At 32.8% G+C, this 19,276-nt stretch overlaps 1 protein-coding gene across 3 annotated transcripts in view; it reads right to left on the bottom strand.

Moving 5' to 3' along the window:
• Positions 1 to 504: 504 nt before the first annotated feature.
• SLC25A36 (solute carrier family 25 (pyrimidine nucleotide carrier), member 36) overlaps positions 505 to 19,276 on the bottom strand; it is a 38,373-nt gene continuing 19,601 nt past the window's right edge. For 2 of the 3 annotated variants that reach the window (XM_011973041.1, XM_011973043.1), the window contains 4 exons: positions 17,241 to 17,341; positions 9,156 to 9,222; positions 6,450 to 6,739; positions 505 to 4,166 (listed from right to left, as the gene is read on the bottom strand). In XM_011973041.1, the coding sequence (XP_011828431.1) occupies positions 3,973 to 4,166; positions 6,450 to 6,739; positions 9,156 to 9,222; positions 17,241 to 17,341 (652 nt within the window). In that variant the 3' untranslated portion in view covers positions 505 to 3,972. The remainder of the gene's footprint in view (positions 4,167 to 6,449; positions 6,740 to 9,155; positions 9,223 to 17,240; positions 17,342 to 19,276) is intronic. The other variant, XM_011973042.1, reaches the window with a different exon arrangement.

Genomic DNA, 19,276 nt, shown 5'->3' with positions numbered 1-19,276 from the left:
AAGATATTTTGTCCTGGTTTCTTCACCTACAAGACTGGACAATGTTTGATGTTAACTACAATTCAGGAAAACCTAACAGACAAAATGTAAAGCAAGTGGGCACTACATAGCATTTTATCTGTGTCATCTGTATTTCGATCTAATATATGTGGATTCATTTGGTTATTCTAACAAGTTCTCAGCTCTGTATTTTTCATATCAACTTTCACAAAGGCTGAAATGAAAACATGAAAAGCTTTGGATAAAAGTCAATAAACCTGTGGAAGATATGGAAGATTTCTTTCTATACTACGAGGGAGTTGGATTACTTGACCTTTTGGTTCCTTTAGACATCACTAGTCTAACAGATACAAAGTGCTCAAGATAAGGTTTGCTGACTGAATCAAACGAGCCTAATACTTAACCTGAAAATGGCAATAGATTTTTGTTCCACACATAGGATAATCCAAAAAAGTGTGACTATATTCTCAATAAAATGTTGATGTATTATAGAAAAAGTCACCATATTTTCATAAGCGTATTTTAATTTTTAAAATTTGAACAATTCAAGTAAAAGTCAGCTAGGTAACATAAATACAGAGTAAATGCACATAATTTACAGCCATGTACATAAATGCAAGATACCAAACCTCACATGAATAGTCCAAAGTTAACACTTTTGAGGTTCACTATTTAGCTATGACTGATAGGTCCTAATTGTTCACATACACGGGGGTATACATTCCAAAAGTTTATAAACACAAAAACTGAGTCAAACTAGAATTTTGTTTCTACAAGGAGTAGCATAAAAATCAGTGTGTAGGTTAATGGGAAATGTAAGCACATGATGGAGAAGAGATCTGAGTGGGCAGAAAGTTTGTACACTGTATTTTATGTATTAAAATCCCTCAAATTTAAATCATTCAGAAAAACCTATATTCTTAGGAATGTTAAAGTCATTAGATATTTGAGAAGAAAAGGTTGTACTGTATTCATCAGTTCCAAAGGGGGTCCCTAGATTACTAACAGTCTGGGCAGAAGAGCATGTAAACAACAAAAGGCAGGCATGGACAATTCTTGAAGAGCAAGAAATGGATTGATTTTTAGCACTTAAATCCTTCAAATCTGAATAAATATTTTTAGTGACTTAAAACCAATCTTAAAATGCTGAAATGTTTGTAATCCAGTAACAAACATTATTTTTACCAACCCAAATTCTGCTGGTCCTAATATAGTAATGCTATTCCACAGATAATCTAATGATATTCTATCCTGACTTCAAAGTTACAAATCCACTGTGGGGCACCAATCTAGAAAGGATGGTTCTACAAAGTTACATAATGAGAATCAAGCCAACTTTCGGTGATAGATTTTTTTCTTGGGATTAAAAGCACTGCATGGTATCCCGAAATCACAACTGCTAATTCTTCAGATTTGAATTTTGAAATTTAAAAGTACATACAATCTAAACAATGTGGACTACCTCTACACCAGAAATAAAAAAGTCATGATAAACAGATGAAAAAAAAGTCCAATGCTTTGAATGTTTTTGTTTTTAAACATGAGTCAATTTTTTAAAAACTTCAAAGAAATATTTCAGAGACAAACTTTATATACAACTTTTATATATAGTTTTCTTTTCTGAATTATCTCTGTCATACATAAACTATGGCAGATTGTGCTTAGGGAAAAATACAACTGAAATAAACCTCATTGCTCCTTTCTAGTTGTTGCACAAATAAACAATGTCCAAGACTCTAAGATTTCTTTTCTTTCCAGTACATACATAATACTTTCAAAAGCTGAATATAATGCACTAAAGGTCAACACAAGTTTTACTTGATAAATACAAATAGAATGAGAATATATGTTCATCCTTGAAGGACACTTGTTATGAATATGCTACAACTAAATAATAAGATGTTCCTTAGCTGCTGGTTTTCATATCATTCTTAATCATTTGTGGGGTACTGAGATCAGTAAGACTAGGGAGAGTCTCTACCTTACATTCAACACAATGAATGTTTATGGGTCTTCACAAGGCAAATGGCACTGTATTAGGCAGTAGAAATGGCACCTGAAAAGGCAAACACGATAGATTCAGACCTCTACAGATTTATTACGAACCCGTTTTTGGTATGTTCCTCATAATATGTGTCAAAGCTGAAATTTACCATGAAAGGTACGAATAATTCCAAAGGTAAGAAAGCTGATTTTGCCTTTGGTCTCCAAATAGATTGGAATATTTTTATTCCAATTGAGCACCTCAAAAACATCCAGTTACTGTTGACCACAAGGAAGTTAAAATGGGGGAATTTAACAGGGCACTATGTTTCATTGGTGACAGCAGAGAAAGCTTGCGAGGACACGCTGCAGTATCTATAACGTTGGGGGCACAACAGGGTACACAGAATACCTAAAACATTTATATTAAGGATCTCCAAAACAACATACTTAAAACCCAGAAAAATGTTATGAACACTGTTTCTGCCTAATACATGATCAATTTTTTTTTTTAAATCTTAACATGGTATTCTCTCCTACTTTCTCACCACCCCCGCCCCCAAAAGGCCACAAAGTGCTTTCACAAAGAGTCATTCTTTTAGATAAAGCCATTGCACAAAATGTACAGTTCAGGTACTGAAATGAGTACCACACATTGGCGTCCAATCGTGGCAGTTTTTATACATCAGAATAGCATAGGCGAAGTCTTTTAAAAGAATTACAGCAAACATCTTTATAAGGGCCATACATGTAACACACTTAAAGTATTAAAAGGTACAGCTGACTCAATAGCAAAATTTAAAAGCTACATCCTGTTAGCACATTTAACCCAAATGAACTTGAATCTTTCTATGATTTACCACTCAGGAAACTAGGACAGAATAAATTTCTTGTCAAAAGCAGTTTGTTTATTTACACAAAACTAGAAGTTAATTAATGTCACTACCTGCTAAAGCAGATAGCAACGAGGCCCTTGTCTGTAATATTTATACTGTCCCAAATATTAACGTCACCTTAAAATGGCAAAACTTTAAATTACTATTTTCTCTACAAAATAAATGTAATCTATCATATATAGACCTGGAAAAAACTCAAAAGTTCAAATTCTTAATGTGAAAGTAGGGAAAGATTCAAAAGTGAAAAATGTTTTATACTTTATGTAAATGATACTTAAGTATGACAAACAGGTGATAATTCAAGTTCATAACTAGTAAGTCACTGAAAGATAAATGCATTCATTCATGTACCACAAAATTAAAGAAGACATGAGGACATGCCGCAGTCAGCGAAATAGCCAAGAATCAACAATTTACTAGTTATTTTGTCCCAAACTATTACCATGTGTGTTTGGTATGTTAACAATTTAAATATCCACATTAGGCTAAACATCAAGCACCTGTTAGCAGTGGAAACTGAAACATTTTGATGCTAAAAAATATACAAGATATTTAGACGCTATTTCATTGGTTGTCAAAAACAGTGACTACTGCAAATAATTAAATATAAAATATTGTGCCAGGTCCTCTCAGGGAAATGTGAAAATAATACTGACGATCTCATTGTCATTGTTGTGATTTTACTGGAATTAAACAAAAGCCGGAAGTTATAGATTTATGACTGCCAATACTATCTTTGGATAGTTACAATACAGTATGTAAAATTAAAGATGGCTTTGTTTAAAAGACTGCCATAAATCAACAAAACCCAACTGTGTCTGGTGGACATGGTAGAGAGAATGGCAATTTTGAGAGAGGAGTGCTTCTAAAGGCATTTCCTTGGAGGTTCTGAGGTTTTTTTTTTTTTCTCCACATTACTGAAAGGCCAAGAAATGTGGTGTGATTACTATAATTCCTACGACAAAACTTCCACTTATAATAGTTACATGTTCCCAAACTATTTTTCTTCTGTCTGCCATGCTGGCTTCCATATTCCATGGTCCACTGTCATCTTTTGGTCTTCTTTTTTTGTAGTACAGCAGCCCTCATGCTGCTATCCATTGAGTAGGTAAACCACCAATTCATAGGTGGCCATCATAATGGCTGTGTTTGGAATCTGTCTCACTAGATGAGTTGTCAGACCACGGTAAAGAGACCCATAACCTTCTTCTTGAACGAGCAAAGCTAGTGTCTGAAAAAAAGATCTGTATTTTGTTCCCTCTTCACGTAGTCTTGTTCTTACAACTTCTGTTTAGGAAAGAAATAAAATCATTTTACTTAAACATTACTGATATCTTTACACTCTTCTAATTATAACTGAGCACATCCCATTTATCAGTCTATAAGTGTAAGCTCAGGATAAAAAAGGAGTAGCTTCTAATGTGTAGCTTATTGAAACCAGTCTCATTATAGTAACATCAAACTTCTAATATGGCCCAAATCATGCACGTTAATTATAAGACTTTACAGTCTTTGAATGTAAAAAGGCACAATATAACAAAAGAGAAGTATCAGTTGTATGCTAAACAGATAAAAGGAAGGATAGATATAAGAAGGAGGAAAAGGTGAAGAAGCAGTAAAGAGGTGGCATCCAGGATGAATATAAAAAGGATACAGTGAGAAACAAGCAAAAAAGATTTAACATGAATACTACAAAGAAACAATAGCATTATTAATCTATTCAAAACAGTCCATACATATGAGTGTGAAACATCATGTGGACAAAGAAGCTGACAATGTTCCAAACATTAGCTGCCAGCTATAAATCCCAGCCTGGGAATCAAGTAAGCAAAAATCATAAATTTTTAAGAGCTGAATGAACCTTAAAGATTAGTCAGTCCAATTTTTCCTCATTTTAAAAGATGAGAAACCAGAGCTACTGAGAGATTCTGGCCAGCTGCGCGTAGAAGCTGGGACAAGAATTCAGAGCTTCCTATGTAACTACTTTTTTCACCTCCACTATTTCTCAAATTTTTTCAACAAAGTATTCCAGAAGGGCATGGGGAAATAGTCTAAAGCAACCCACAGCAATTGTTACTATTTACTTGAAATCTGTTCTGTCTTAAAGATTCGTGCCATTTATATATTTAACTCGAAAATGTCCTATTTGACCAGGTGTGGTGGCTCACGCCTGTAATCCTATAGCATTCTGGGAGGCCAAGGTGGGAGAATCGCTTGAGCCCAGGAGTTTGAGACCAGCCTGGGGAACCAGAGACTACGTCTCTACTAAAAATTAAAAAATTAGCTGGGCATAGTGGCCTGAGCCCATAGTCCCAGCTACTTAGGAGGCTGGGGCAGGAGGATTAATTGAGCCTTGGAGTTCAAGGTTGCAGTGAGCTATGATCATGTGGCTGCACTCAAACCTGGGTGACACAGTGACACTTTGTCTACCAAAAAAAAAAAGAATAACGTATCTTGTTTATCAACTGTACCTCTTCCTGTAATGACATCATCTCACTTCAAGGGAAAAGTCTGCTTAAACCCCAAAACCCTATTCCTTACACCTTAGCAGGCCACCATCCTAACCCATCCCATAGGTCAGTATCTAAACAATATTGCTGATACTGTTGTATTTTGACTTCTTTTAGAAAAGTCAGGAAATTCCTTCAGATAAACTGAGATAAGTTCATAGTCCAACCTGGTTAAAGAGTTGGTTTCATAAATTACTATTAGAGCAAATGTGCATTTTCTAGGCCTGTCTCATTTTTCCTGATATGATATACAATGGACACGGTAAATATTAATCAGTGTAAGTGAACAAAAACGAAGTGCTTACACTAAAAAAACAAATCTTAAACATGCAAAAATCAAAAGCTACACTTAAAATAAAACAACCAAAAAAGCTACCAAAAAACCTCAGCATGTAGCAAACAAATTCTTAAGTGATTTATCTAGCTATCAATGAAAAAGGTTATTATAAAATTTAAATACAGAAATATTAATATACTTATTTGCCAACATGAAATAATGTAAAATAGCTTGGTCTTTGGGATTACAGACTTTAATTCAAATTTGGGCTTCAGCATTAAGTAGGTATGTGACCTTGGGCAAGTTATTTCATGCTTACATTTCTTTTCAGTATTCCATTTGAAAAGGAGAACAATTCTGGTTATGTTCTAGCAAAACAGGGAAAATAAGTACTTTAGATAATTTTTACGTAGATTAGTAATGTACGTAAACTATCTACTATAGCGCCTACCTCTATGCTCTTTTCAAAAATCAGAAACTTGCCCAAACATCTATGCTCTTTTCAAAAATCAGAAACTTGCCCAAAAGTCACCAAGCGGAAGTGAGTAAGGCTGGAATTTGATTGACTTCAGAGTTCATGCTCAATCACCACCATGCTATTTGATAGCATAATACTGACCTATTAATAGAGCCTACGTTACTTAACCAGATTTAATCTCATTATGAACTCTCAAGAATTGTATTTTGTTATACCAGAACGCAGTAAAATTATAAATGCTTTAATAAGTGAGCTGTTGGCTGGGGTGGGAAAATATTTCTGATTTAATAGATATCTCTTCTTACCATGTGGATATGCTATAGTTGTGGCACAAGTTTTTGAGGTGGCAGCAGCTAGCATCATTCCCACAAAATCTGATGCTTCTTTCACAGACTCTTCATCATTTTCCACTGTAGAAGCAGTCTTACATTCCAGTAGTTTTTGTTTTATACTTTCATAAATAACAAAATGGATAACAGTCTCTGATATACCAGCATATGAAGCAGACATGCCCCTATAAAATCCTTTTAGTCCATCTGTCTGATACACTTTACGAACACATTCAAAAGCACCCATTCGCCTTTCCCCACGATTCCTGAAAAGCAAAAAGAAACATCTTACTGATAGGTTTTTTAAATAAAGTAAGTAAAATATAATAAAATATGTCACTCTAATAATAAAGAATGGCCTTCTTTAACTCATGAAGAATTAGAATTTAAAAAAAAATTCATATTTTAGATTTCCTATTCTTTTGTCTCAAATTTGTCGTATGAAATGAGTGATAAGTAAATAGTTTATTTTACTGAATGCAAAATGCACTACATTGAATCTTCAGTCTCGTGTCCTCATTGGGGTTCATGTGGCAGTGATAAGCAATAAAATCCTTTAGGAACTGTACACCCTGACTGCAGCTCAAGACAAAAACAAAACAAAGTAAACAAAAATCCTCACATTGTATTAATTCCAGTTCTAAGTAAACTGAATTTCCTTTGCATTTAGTAACACAAATAGAATGACTGAGACACTAATGATGATAGAATATCATAAAGCAAGCAGTATGATTAACTAAAATTCTGTGCACCTGAGGGATTCTCTTTCAACCCCACTCATATTCTACCTAAGAGGCGATGGGGTGAATGTAAGTCAAATTCCCTATGATCATTTAAAGGCAATGGCCATATCAGTCTCCCTGGTGACTAGTAAATGAGAACATGTAGTGTCATAAAGTATTTATTCAGTACTCTGCCTAAGACAATGTCCTTAGTTCTACCTAAGGGGGCAGCACCTACTCTTACAGAATACAACATCTCCTCCTACACATGCATGTAATTTTGAGTTTTAACAATATTTGTTACCTTATACTGATTCCCCCAACAGGACCTTATCTATAAAGAGATAGGTTTATATGCTACCTATAAAAAAAGGGAAAATTTACCTATTTATAAATTATACCTAACTTGTTTCTGACATAAAATAAAACCACCACCACAACACCCACTTAATTACCTACAGATTCCACCAGTTTTATGAATGGATTGTCTTTAGATATTGAATACCTATTAGATAAATGATCCACAAACCAACTGTAACTAGTTTCTGCCATTAAAGATCCTTCCTCACAAGTTAAAAGAGATACAAATCCTGAAAGGTGACATATCAGCCCTATTTTTATTTTTTTTAATTGATTTTTCTTTTTTTTCTTTTTTAACAAATGGAGTCTCCATAGTGCAATCATGGTTCACTGCAGTCTCAAACTCCTGGGCTCAAGCAACCCTCCCATCTCAGCCTCCCATGTAGCTAGGACTACAGGCATGCATTTTTTTTTGGTAGAGATTAAGTCTTGCAGTGTTGCCCAGACTGTTCTTAAACTCCTGGCCTCAAGCAATCCTCCTGCCTTGGCCTCCCAAAGTGCTGAGATTACCAGTATGAGCCACTGCACCCAGCCCTCAGCCTTATAAACTAGAATCCTAGAATTCCTAACCTTTGGAATAAGTCTTAGCTACCATTACTTTTCAGATATGTGGCTTTAAGAAATAAACTTGGAGTTTTACTACAACACTTAAGATTTTATTAAAAGATCTATTTCAGATCAAACAGTTAGATATTTCTTTTCAAGTTTCCAAATAGTATATAGTTCAACATGACAGAAGATGGAAAACAGATATTTAAGCAGGCATAATTGTTAATGATGTGTTAGATCAGTTTGACTTAAAGCCTATAGGACATAACACTATTTCCCAAACACCAAAATATAAAACAGTAAAAACATGTTATACACAGAACCTACTCCAGACTGAAAGTCTAAAATAGTTTAAAATCATTAATATTATTATTGTAACATAAAAGATAGGACCATCTTGCTACTTGAGTCTATTCTAAAGCCAATAGGAGAGCTGAGATGGCAAGACCCTATGCAGCACTGCTTTTGGCCTACTCTCAGTTCCCGGAACACCAAAGGCCCTACACTTTAGAACCTCTGAGGTTTGCACAGATTGGTTCCTCTGCTTTAAATGGGTTCAAAAAACCTTTCCTTGATTATTCCATTTAAAATTAGTCCCCACTGTTTCCTGGTGCATCTCTAAGACATAGCAGTATCTGCTAATATAGGTTTGTTGAATGAATGAATCTTACTATTATAAAGTGGTCAGTGGTAACAGATGATATATGAGAACTATTTTGTCAGCCTAGGGTTCTAGCCTAGGCCAATTGTAAGTACCCATGTAGCGAAAGTACTACCTTTTGGGTTAGGTTAATCTATCTCTTTCTTTCCTTTCTGTTTCTCTACGGAATCTTTCTAGCCACTCTTTTTAAAACAAAACAAAACAACACATATTAATAATACACTTTTTTCACCTGGAAAAGCTCATATTGTCAACTCTTACATTATCTTTTTTCTGATGGCAGACCCAAGTTTCAAAACTACCACAACAAATTCAGCAGCAAAATAAAGAAAAAAGAAAAAAAGTGGTTAAATCCACTTTAACCAATTTTATTTTAAGGAATTAACATACCTTGCATCAAGCTGTAACCGAGTCTTTATAAGCCAAATGGGGTTGGTTGCTGTGATTGCAGTAAAACCTAAACAAACATGTTTAAAATGAACTCTGGTAAAAATGAAGAATACACTATTAATTTTAAGGTTTTAAAAATTAGATAAATCTATATTAAAGAAAATGTATATAAACTACTAATTTATGTATATGTTACACTTTTCATTTTACAAATCCATACAACGACAAACATTTGTCTTCACTTCCAATCTATATGAATTCTCAAATTCTGTCCTAAACTAACAGATTCTTTTAAAAGCAAAATGAATATAAATTGCTTTCCCAACCTACTTAGAATATCCTTTAGGGTGCTTTCTACTATCTAAGCTGAATTCAGAAATCCATCTCTACAAACACGTAGACATTTTGTGTATTCTATGGCTAAAAAGCATGCACCTGGGATCCTAAAAACCAGCTAAAAAAACAGTTACTTGGGGTTTGATTAGCATTCCAAATCACTATATTCAAAATGAATTCTACATAAATGTCAAATTTCACCAATATTTTTATCTTCAATTGATTATATAGTGGGAAAGACTGTTGTTTGGCCCCATGAATACTTTCTACATACATACTTACTAATACTGTTAAAATAACCGTATCACAGTAAAGTTTTTGTTAGGGTTACTAGGACAGGCCTATCTTCATCTACTTAAACACATACAAAAACTCAAAAGTTCAAAAAGTTACAAATTGGAAGTTCCTTCTTACTTTTACAGACATGGAAGAAACTCAGGGTAGAAGACAGCTCTAGTTTACTTTAAAACTAAAGTATTATGTACTAAGTATTGGTGCAGAATGGTGGTCACCTAAGGTGGCTCATTCCAGGTAGTAAATTAAGATCTACCTGGAACAGTATGTTTCTAGGATAGTGCATGTTTTACTTGCCACCTTCCTAGCTATGGAAAAATAGCACAAAAAATATAATCTTGATGACAGAAACTTATAAAGATTGCTTCATCTACACAAAACAGGGTTTTAATTTACACAGACTTCATAGACCTACTTACGTTGTTACATTTCTTCAATAAAAACTTATATGCAGAAATGTTTAAGGATCTTAACTGTTTTAATATTTCTATCAAATACTAGCAGGTCAGGCACATTATTTTTATAAAGGTGGCTAATGATCAGTACATTTAAGATGAGTAAAGTACTTACAGGAACAGAAATGCTACAATATACTTAAGAATAATTTGTTTTTAAATTAATATAGTACAGATCCAATCATAAACCTTTCTTGGCTTTCAAAGGTATATCTACATACGCAAAATAATTATACTAAATTGTTTACAAAGCTGAATTTGGTCTCACAGGGTTCTTTTCTATGTCAATAACTGGCTAACTCAAATTTTACTTCCTTAAGCCACTGTTTTAACATTGTAGAAATACCCAGATATTACACAGATGGATGCTCCAATTAAATCTATTTAGCAAGCAAGATAAATGGAATAAATATTCAGTTTAAATAATTCCTTTACCACTTTTGTAAAGATTATATAGTCTACATTTCTCTTAAGTGCTTTTAATACTACATACGTAAGTATAAAACTAGAATGGGACCAGCAATTTTAGACGCATCAGCAGGTACTAAGTTGATAAAATTTAAAATGTTGAGCAGGTTGCCAGGAACATCTTTTTATATAAAAGGTTGTTTTCATGCATATATTCTTGGTAAAATAAAAGAAAAACATGAAACTATCAGACCAGTTTAAATATTTTTCTTGCATGGTTCTAGCTTAACTGAGAATAAAGTTATAGAGTATTATTTTTCTCTTCTTTTGAACCTCATTTTTCTACATGAAAAGGCTAGGATATTCAAATTATATTTTAAAGCAATCGGACATCAATATTCTGGTCAAACTCCAATTTAATGATTCTTGTTTTGTAAACTTAAATATCTGTATTAGCTAAATGTCTGCACAGCAAAATTAAGAGTTTGTAAGTAAAAAGCTGCCAGCCAGCATAAACCAACAAAATATTCTGCATTACTCACAATGATTTTTATTAATCATTTTATAGAAATCTTAAGAAAAACTATTTGCTTTTTATTGAATTTTAAAAGCTTAAAACTGGGAATCTTTACATCAAACTTTTTAAAAACAGCCGATCTAGGTAAAAATTCTCATTCATCTTATTATACTTATTTGAAAAGAAGATGAGCACCTAAGTTTTTTTTTTTTTTTTAATAAAAGTTCTATTTCTAAAAACAAACTTTAAATACCCAAGCTTCTGTCCATAATACTCCTCCAAGTCACAAAAGAATTTGAGGCTGGAAAAAAACCCATATATAAAAAACTTTACAATAGTACAACCAATTTTTATAAATGTTGTTAGGAACAAAACTTTTTAAAGACCCATAAATTATAATTTTAAATTATTCTCTGTACATATTACTATAATGTCACAAAGCAAACAACAGGTATTTCTCACTTAACTAAAATTCATTTCCAAGCACAAATTAACCTATGTAACAGGCCACATTAAAATTTAGGTAAGTGAGAGAATGTTATCTTATCCCTATGTAATTGCTATTATCAGTACGCTACGTTTACTATGGTTGCTCTGGCTCAACTCTCCCAGTGAGAGCTAGCTCTTAATAAAGACACTAACCTAAATGCCAGCAAACCATTGGGTTAGATAAAGAATCTAGGCACAATCCACAGAGTTTCAGCTATTAGCCTTTTACCGCTTAAAACTCAGGTCCTTGAGTTTTATGCTATTACTTTCTCCTAACCAAAGACACTTTAACAAACTAAATAGACATTACTAGGATAATTACATCTAATAAATATAATCTAATAATCTAAGAAATGAAGCCAATGGAAAAAAACAAAAATTTATCGTAACTTAGCATTAAATATGGTAAGGCAATTTGAGGTTAGCCCAAGCTAAACATATTTTCCCATTACTTATAAGACAAACACACACAAAGATACTGGGAATAGTGCCCCTGAAATTTAGAAATTGCCTATTACTTTTTATTTTGCATTTTAATTTTGTGACATTTTGATAATATGCTAATTTATATTAAGACTCTGAGCACCTAGTGAAACATGAAAATGAACTTAAGATGACATGAGGGATCCATTTGTAAGGTAAGAAGAACTAATATTGCTCCACAGTCAGTAAAAGCAAAGTGCCAACATATTGGCCATACTGTTAGTAGGGTGGTTAGCATGTTAGAAAGCTTAAAAAAATTTTTTAAATGCTACTTTAAAAGTTTTGCTTTATCTAAGTAAGATTCCATTTGACAGTGTCGACCAATTAAAAACCAGATTAACAGAAAAATTCTGCTTAAACTTGCTGAAAATGTTGATTTCATTAAGTGAGTGATACCTGTAGTGTTGCGTTTTCGGTACTTTTTATTTCAACTAACTTCTGTAAGAACAAAGCCCACCTAACCTCCTAAATGTATTAACACCACTTTTAAAAGTAATTAAAACTAAAACAGCTAAGATCCCATATATTCTTATCCTGCATTTATTTGCAAAGTAATATTAATTTTTTTTTTTTTTTTTGCAAAAGAGTTCTAAGAAAGCCAAGTATCAACAGACAAAAAAGAATGGAAAGCATTGTATCAGGCTTTTAAATATGTTATACTAAGCAAAGAGAACTGTGATTTTATCTAAAACTTTTAAGACAGTATAATACCATTTACAGCTATATATTGTTATCACATTCTTTGGAGGTCAAGGCTGTTACTGCCAAGCTGAAGACCCCAGGCTTTTATTACATGACGACTGAAAAATACCTCATTCTTCCTTCTAGAAGGAATATTATAAAGGAATCAGACTTAGCCTTTATAAAATACGCAATGCACACACAAATTCAGGAAATAAAAGTTAATTTCCCGCCTCCTAATTCCACAGCTATTATAAAATCCCAGGGTGCGTTTCTTATACTACAGGCTGCAAGAGATGCTCAGATCAGTACTCACGAGGTTTAAGTTAGTCCATATTTCTACAGGAAGTGACCTGCGGATGGGGAGCATGAGATGACACGATCTCACTCTTTTCTCGGGAGAAATGTACAGTAAATGCCTAAAATAGACACAGGCTTTTCTGTATCATAACAACAAGCAGTGACCTCATCAGAAACATGTGTACAAATTGAATCCCATTGGAAGGATTTGAGAAATATTTACTGTGAGATCTAACTTTTTTGAAAATTTTAAGTTAAAAAAAAGAAAGGAATATCAAAATGGGCCATTTAAAAAAATGTACCGAGTACTGAAAATCCTGCCATCTGCAGCAGTTTCAGAATCTAAATACTTACCTAAAAGAAGATCAATTCTGCCTTAAAGAAAAAATGCTAACCTTGTCAAAAGGGAATATTTAGAGGGGATCATCTCCCATTTTCCTACCACTATTATCTATTATGATTAAGGAGGTGAAAACACAATTTCTATTCTTTAACAATCAGCCTACTTAGTAAATCTTTTAAAAAAAAAAAAACCAACAGAATATTCAAGTAACTTCATTTTGGAGCTATTTATATAAATTTTTAATAAAATAAAGTATACATTGCTACAATAGTACCTTTCACCTTTTGCACTATGGCCAGTAATATTGCACATCCATACTTATGAAATATTTTGCATTATTTTGTATTTAATTTCTTGTGTTCTACAAAACAAAAAACAGGAAGAATGTTTACACACAAACACACAAAACATCTGTCCAACCATCCATCTGGCTGAATTAACTGCCATGGACAAATAAAATATTGTTCAAAAATATTTCATAAATGCAAGACAATACCTGTATTTAATGAGTAAAAGCCTTTATTATAATGAAGTTTAAGTCTAATAGAAAAACATAAATTGAAAAATAAGTGTATGCTGTAAGCAAATAAAACCCACTACGTATGTAGGAAACTTTCAATGATTACATTACTAGTATTTTAAAAATTGAGAACTGTATGAATATATAATCCAATCAAAATCAGAATTCATTTCCTTTACATTTATAATGTTCTATATAAAAGTATATACATGCCAGATAAAATCTTTTAAAAATTGGGAATTACTATAAAGAAAGAAGTAATTTAATAAATTTTTTTTGCATACATCTGTGCCTAGGTGTATACAGAGGAATATACAAGTTAATTTAAACAAAATATACAGGCAACAAAACAGATACCCTCAATAGCTGAGATATACTGAGTCTGTCAAAGGTCATGTGTAAGAGAAAAAAAAGGCAGGCAAAATACTAAGAGTCAACATTATTTAATTTGATTAAATATCCTCACAACTGAAAAAAATTTTTAATGCATGAAAATGTACAGCTCAATTTTAGAGGCTTACACATTCTTACAGTATGCACTACAACAAAAAGACCCACTTTAAACTGTCCTTTTAATAAAATAAATTTTTAGTATCTAAACATGAGTTCATATGGATAAAATGCAAAATGAAAATGAATTGAGAGGTCACTTGGAATAAAAATAATGTACAGTGCCTTATAAATCCTTAATGTGTGTGCTATCTGGTGTGTTAAAATCTTGCAGGCAGTATCATTAATGGTCCATTTTAGTGTGTTTTTGTGTACTAAAGTGACAAGGTTAGCATTTTTTCCCTTGAATAGACAGCTGAAAATGATTTTTCACAGAACTAGCTTTAGTTCATACCCCCAAATCATTCATGTTTAGACCTATAAAAATAATCCTAAAAAAAACCCCAGAGTAATCTGGTCTAGGTTATTTCAAGAACAAAGGGGGCAAAAGGCTACTTCAATGAGTCTGCACTGGACCATTCAGTTTTACCAACCATATAGTTATGAATAAAACTGCAAAGCTAGATGTTAATGCTCATTAATAGTGCACAGAAGCTCTGAAAGCACAGTTCTCAGAACAATGTAACTGCAAACAAATTCAAGCAGTATTTTCTACACAATAAGTGTACAGTGCAATAACCTCTGAACAAGTATGAGACCATAAGTTTACCAAAACTCGAGGAATTCAAGTTGGGAAATGGTATCAATGTATAGATAAAAACGAACTACATGTTAACATTTGTAAACATTTGAGAAAAAAGTGCAAAGTGACAATTCTACTGAAATTCTTTGCAATGTGATACAAATACAGTAATAAATTCTGATGAGATAATCTAATGAAATAAGATGTTCCAGTGGAAATATATTCTGAACCTCTACATTTGCTATATTGATATAACAAATACCAACTTAAGGCCGGGAGCGGTGGCTCAGGCCTGTAATCCCAGCACTTTGGGAGTCCGAGACGGGCGGATCATGAGGTCAGGAGATCGAGATCATCCTGGCTAACACAGTGAAACTCCGTCTCTACTAAAAAAAATGCAAAAAATTAGCCGGGCGCGGTGGCGAGTGCCTGTAGTCCCAGCTCCTCGGGAGGCTGAGGCAGGATAATGGCGGGAATCCGGAAGGCGGAGCTTGCACTGAGCAGAGATCACGCCACTGCACTCCAGCCTGGGAGAGAGCGAGACTCCGTTTCAAAAAAAAAAGGAAAAAAAAAAATATCAACTTAAAATGACCGCTCATCTAACTTTCTAGATTCCAATTCTTTCAAATAAGATTAATGTTTCTTTATAATTATCTGAGGTTATAAGCCAAAATCATAATCACTGGTAATTCAGAAATGTATTTTTAAAGAACCTGATAGAGTGGTTATAAGGTTTGTCACTGGCCACCAACCTTTACCTTACATCCAAATTCATAGGGGAAAAATTCTATCTATTAATATTCAACATCTGTAAAAATTACATTAAAAAAATTCTAATTGTAACAAGATAATCTCTATGACACTGATTAGTGTCAGTGAGACACTAATGAAAGAACTGATTCTCAAAATCCAAATCTATGTAGACCACTTGACTCATTCCATGGGTAAGCTAACAGAGGTTCACATAAATTACATAATTTGCCCAAGGTCTCCTTATTGGTAAATGATTGTATTTCACTCTTTTGACCTTTAGATTGTCCCTTCCAGTTTTAAAGCTTCAGTGAGTCAATCGACAATTACTAAATACAAAAAGTCTTAGAAACAATTTGTAATATGATAAGGGCTATTGACCTTTCAGAAATTTGTATTTCAAACTTACTTACTTCATGAAGTATATAGGTCAAATTGATTCAATTTATTTCTAAACCAAAAGTGTTTTAACAGTTTAGGGCACTTATTATTAAGCACATAATTGACACTCAATTTATTGATCAATAGCTGATGAAAGCAGCTACAGTTTATAAAGTTACAGCATAATTTGAAAATCTGAGATATGAGTAAATATGCAATAAATCTCAGATATTAGGGAGAATTTTCTATGGAAAACCGAAGTTCATGGCTTTGTCCAACATGCATAGCAGCAAATGATTCCAGAACCAGATTGGTCAAACCAACTGTTTATCTTTATGGCAGTATAAAGACCTAAAACTTGTTGTTTTAATTCAGAATCATATATACTTATCAGTGATGACAGAAAGAGAGAGTTCCTGGAAACATTTCTATAGTAAGCATGTACACATAGCCAGTGTCTAAATTTCAGGAGCTATCTAGTGTGAATTATGTAGAATAAACAATTTAAAAAAATACACATGGTAACTGAATTATCATCACTCACAAAAATTTCAGCATTTGAGCACAGGACAAAATGAATACTTTACCAAGAATTGCCGACACATTTCAGACAGAAGCCAAAACATGCAGCAAAAAGGGAAAAGACACTAACAGAAATTGAGGAGAGAAGAGTAAATCACAGCTCTGTAACTTATTTACAGTGTAATTATGGTTGGATTCTTAAAACTGTTAACAATGATCACTAAACATTCAGTGGACTACACAAGGCAATATAAATATATTACTTGTACCCTAGCATGGAAACTCCTAACTACAAAAACGTCAACTGATGACAGATTTTACATATACCTAATTTGGTTTATATGGATAAATGTAAAAATCATCTAATCAATGAAAAGCACATAAATCATCAACTTCTCACTACAAACTTATAATTCAATATTAAGTCTCTAGGTTTCAAGAAGTTTTTTGTTTTTTAACATTATACATTCATACCTGCCATTGCCGCTGAAATCATGTGTACTTGGGTAGAATCAGGATCAAATACATCATTCAACTTTTCCTTGCAGTTTGAATAAGCAGCAAAGTATATTGCTCTAAAATAGAGATTTAGATTTATCAAAAAGCATGTTCTTAATGCATAAGACTTACATATAAATTGATCTTCATAATTTTAGAATGCAGAAATTTAAAAACCATAAACAAAGTCCTAGCCACATTCTCATGTAACATTAGATATATACACTTTTCATAAATACTATGAAGTACTTTTTGTATTGACTCATTAAAGTAAGACAGTATCAAATGTAAAGTTCCTACCATTCATCCTCAAACAGACCCCCGTCCAATACTCTGACAGCCACTTAACTCACTAAAACTTGGTATCCAAAAAGATAAAAAGAAAAAATGAAATTTTTAAAAAAGAAAATAAAAACAAAATAACAACTAATTTAAACAAAAAGTATTTAAGATTTTGATGTTTAGAAACTAAATGAATGAATAAGGCTGTAAGGCTGGTGCAGTGCTAAGGCTAAAGTAAATATAGTTATTGGAGATAAGTAGATATGGCATGAGCACTTAACATATAATTTTTTTCATGGGGAGAAGAGGGTGAAGCAGATCCAAATGATTAAAATATATGCTAAACAATTTTAAGATACTGTGGTATATTCTAATTCATAGTACACACACTGTAATTCACATTATCCTTAAACAGACAAAACAATTCCAACAAAAGAAATCAGACCCATCAGGTTAGAATGTTTTCCAATGTTTGTGAACACTGAGTGAAATTTAATTAGTTCCCTCATTGTTAACTTACTGACTATGACTTTATGCATCCCCACTACCTCCTCTATGTTAACTTCCCATGTTTTGAATTATTTGCTTGCTGTATGAAACATCCTGTTATTTCCCCATCTTACTGGATGATTACTCATCCAATAAGAATCAGAGTAGACAAGTACAAATGAGAATTTCACTGTTGTACCTTTATTAATGTGCTTAAGAAAAAAGGAAAATTAATATAACTTAAAATGAAATATCGTACTTTATGAGAAGGAAAAACATAAGATACACTTGATGCCAAGTTGGGAAGAGGAATAAACAATGCATTTCTAGAAATCAGTAAGAAAAAAAGAAATCCTAATGAGAAAATGGCCATGAAATATATATAGGCAATCCACAGGATAGACAAATGACAAATTACAAGAAAGTATGACTATACCAAAAATTAAATAAATATGTATTAAAACAGTGAAAAATTCCTTTCAGTCCATTTGGTAAGTATTAAAAAAAGATGGACAGTAGCCAGCATTGGTAAGGCTATGGATAAGGGATAAAAATCCAGTATGCCTTTTTATACTAAGGTAATTTAGTAATATTCACTAGTCTTAAATATGCATATGCCCTTCTATTCAGAAATTCTAATTTTAGGTAACCATCCTAAAAAAAATACTTCCTAGTGTTCAAAGATAAAGGTTGAGGTATGTTTACTGAACCATTGTTTATACAGTGAAAATCTAAAAATAATCTAAATGTATAATAAGCAAATGTTTATTAAAGATGGAATACTATACAATTAAAAAAAAAACCCCACATACTATCCATGGAAAAACTTCAAGTTAAATTAGGTTAAACATTTAGTATGATTCAGTTTACGTAAAGCATAATAAATATTAAGTATACATGTTTTTATGTATATGATAACCCAGAAAAATTACTAGAAGAATATACAGGAACTGTCTATTAATGGTGGTTATCTACGAGAAGTGTAAGTGAGTGGGAAGGTACACAGGATGAGAGATGATGTGTTTAGGGTAGAAACTTTACGCTATACTTTTGTTGTTGTTTTTGTTTTATGAGATAAGAGTCTTGCTATGTTGCCCAGGCTGGTTTTGAATTCCTGGTCTCACATGATCTTCCCACCTCAGCCTCCCAAGAAGATGGATTATAGGCATGAGCCATTGCATTTGGTGTTTTTTTCTTTTAACTTTTTTTATAATTAGGATGCAATTTTGGATATTTTCTGA

Source organism: Mandrillus leucophaeus, unplaced genomic scaffold, assembly GCF_000951045.1.
Source record: "Mandrillus leucophaeus isolate KB7577 unplaced genomic scaffold, Mleu.le_1.0 Scaffold1335, whole genome shotgun sequence".
NCBI lineage: Eukaryota > Metazoa > Chordata > Mammalia > Primates > Cercopithecidae > Mandrillus > Mandrillus leucophaeus.
This window is presented reverse-complemented; position numbering and strand designations above follow the sequence as displayed.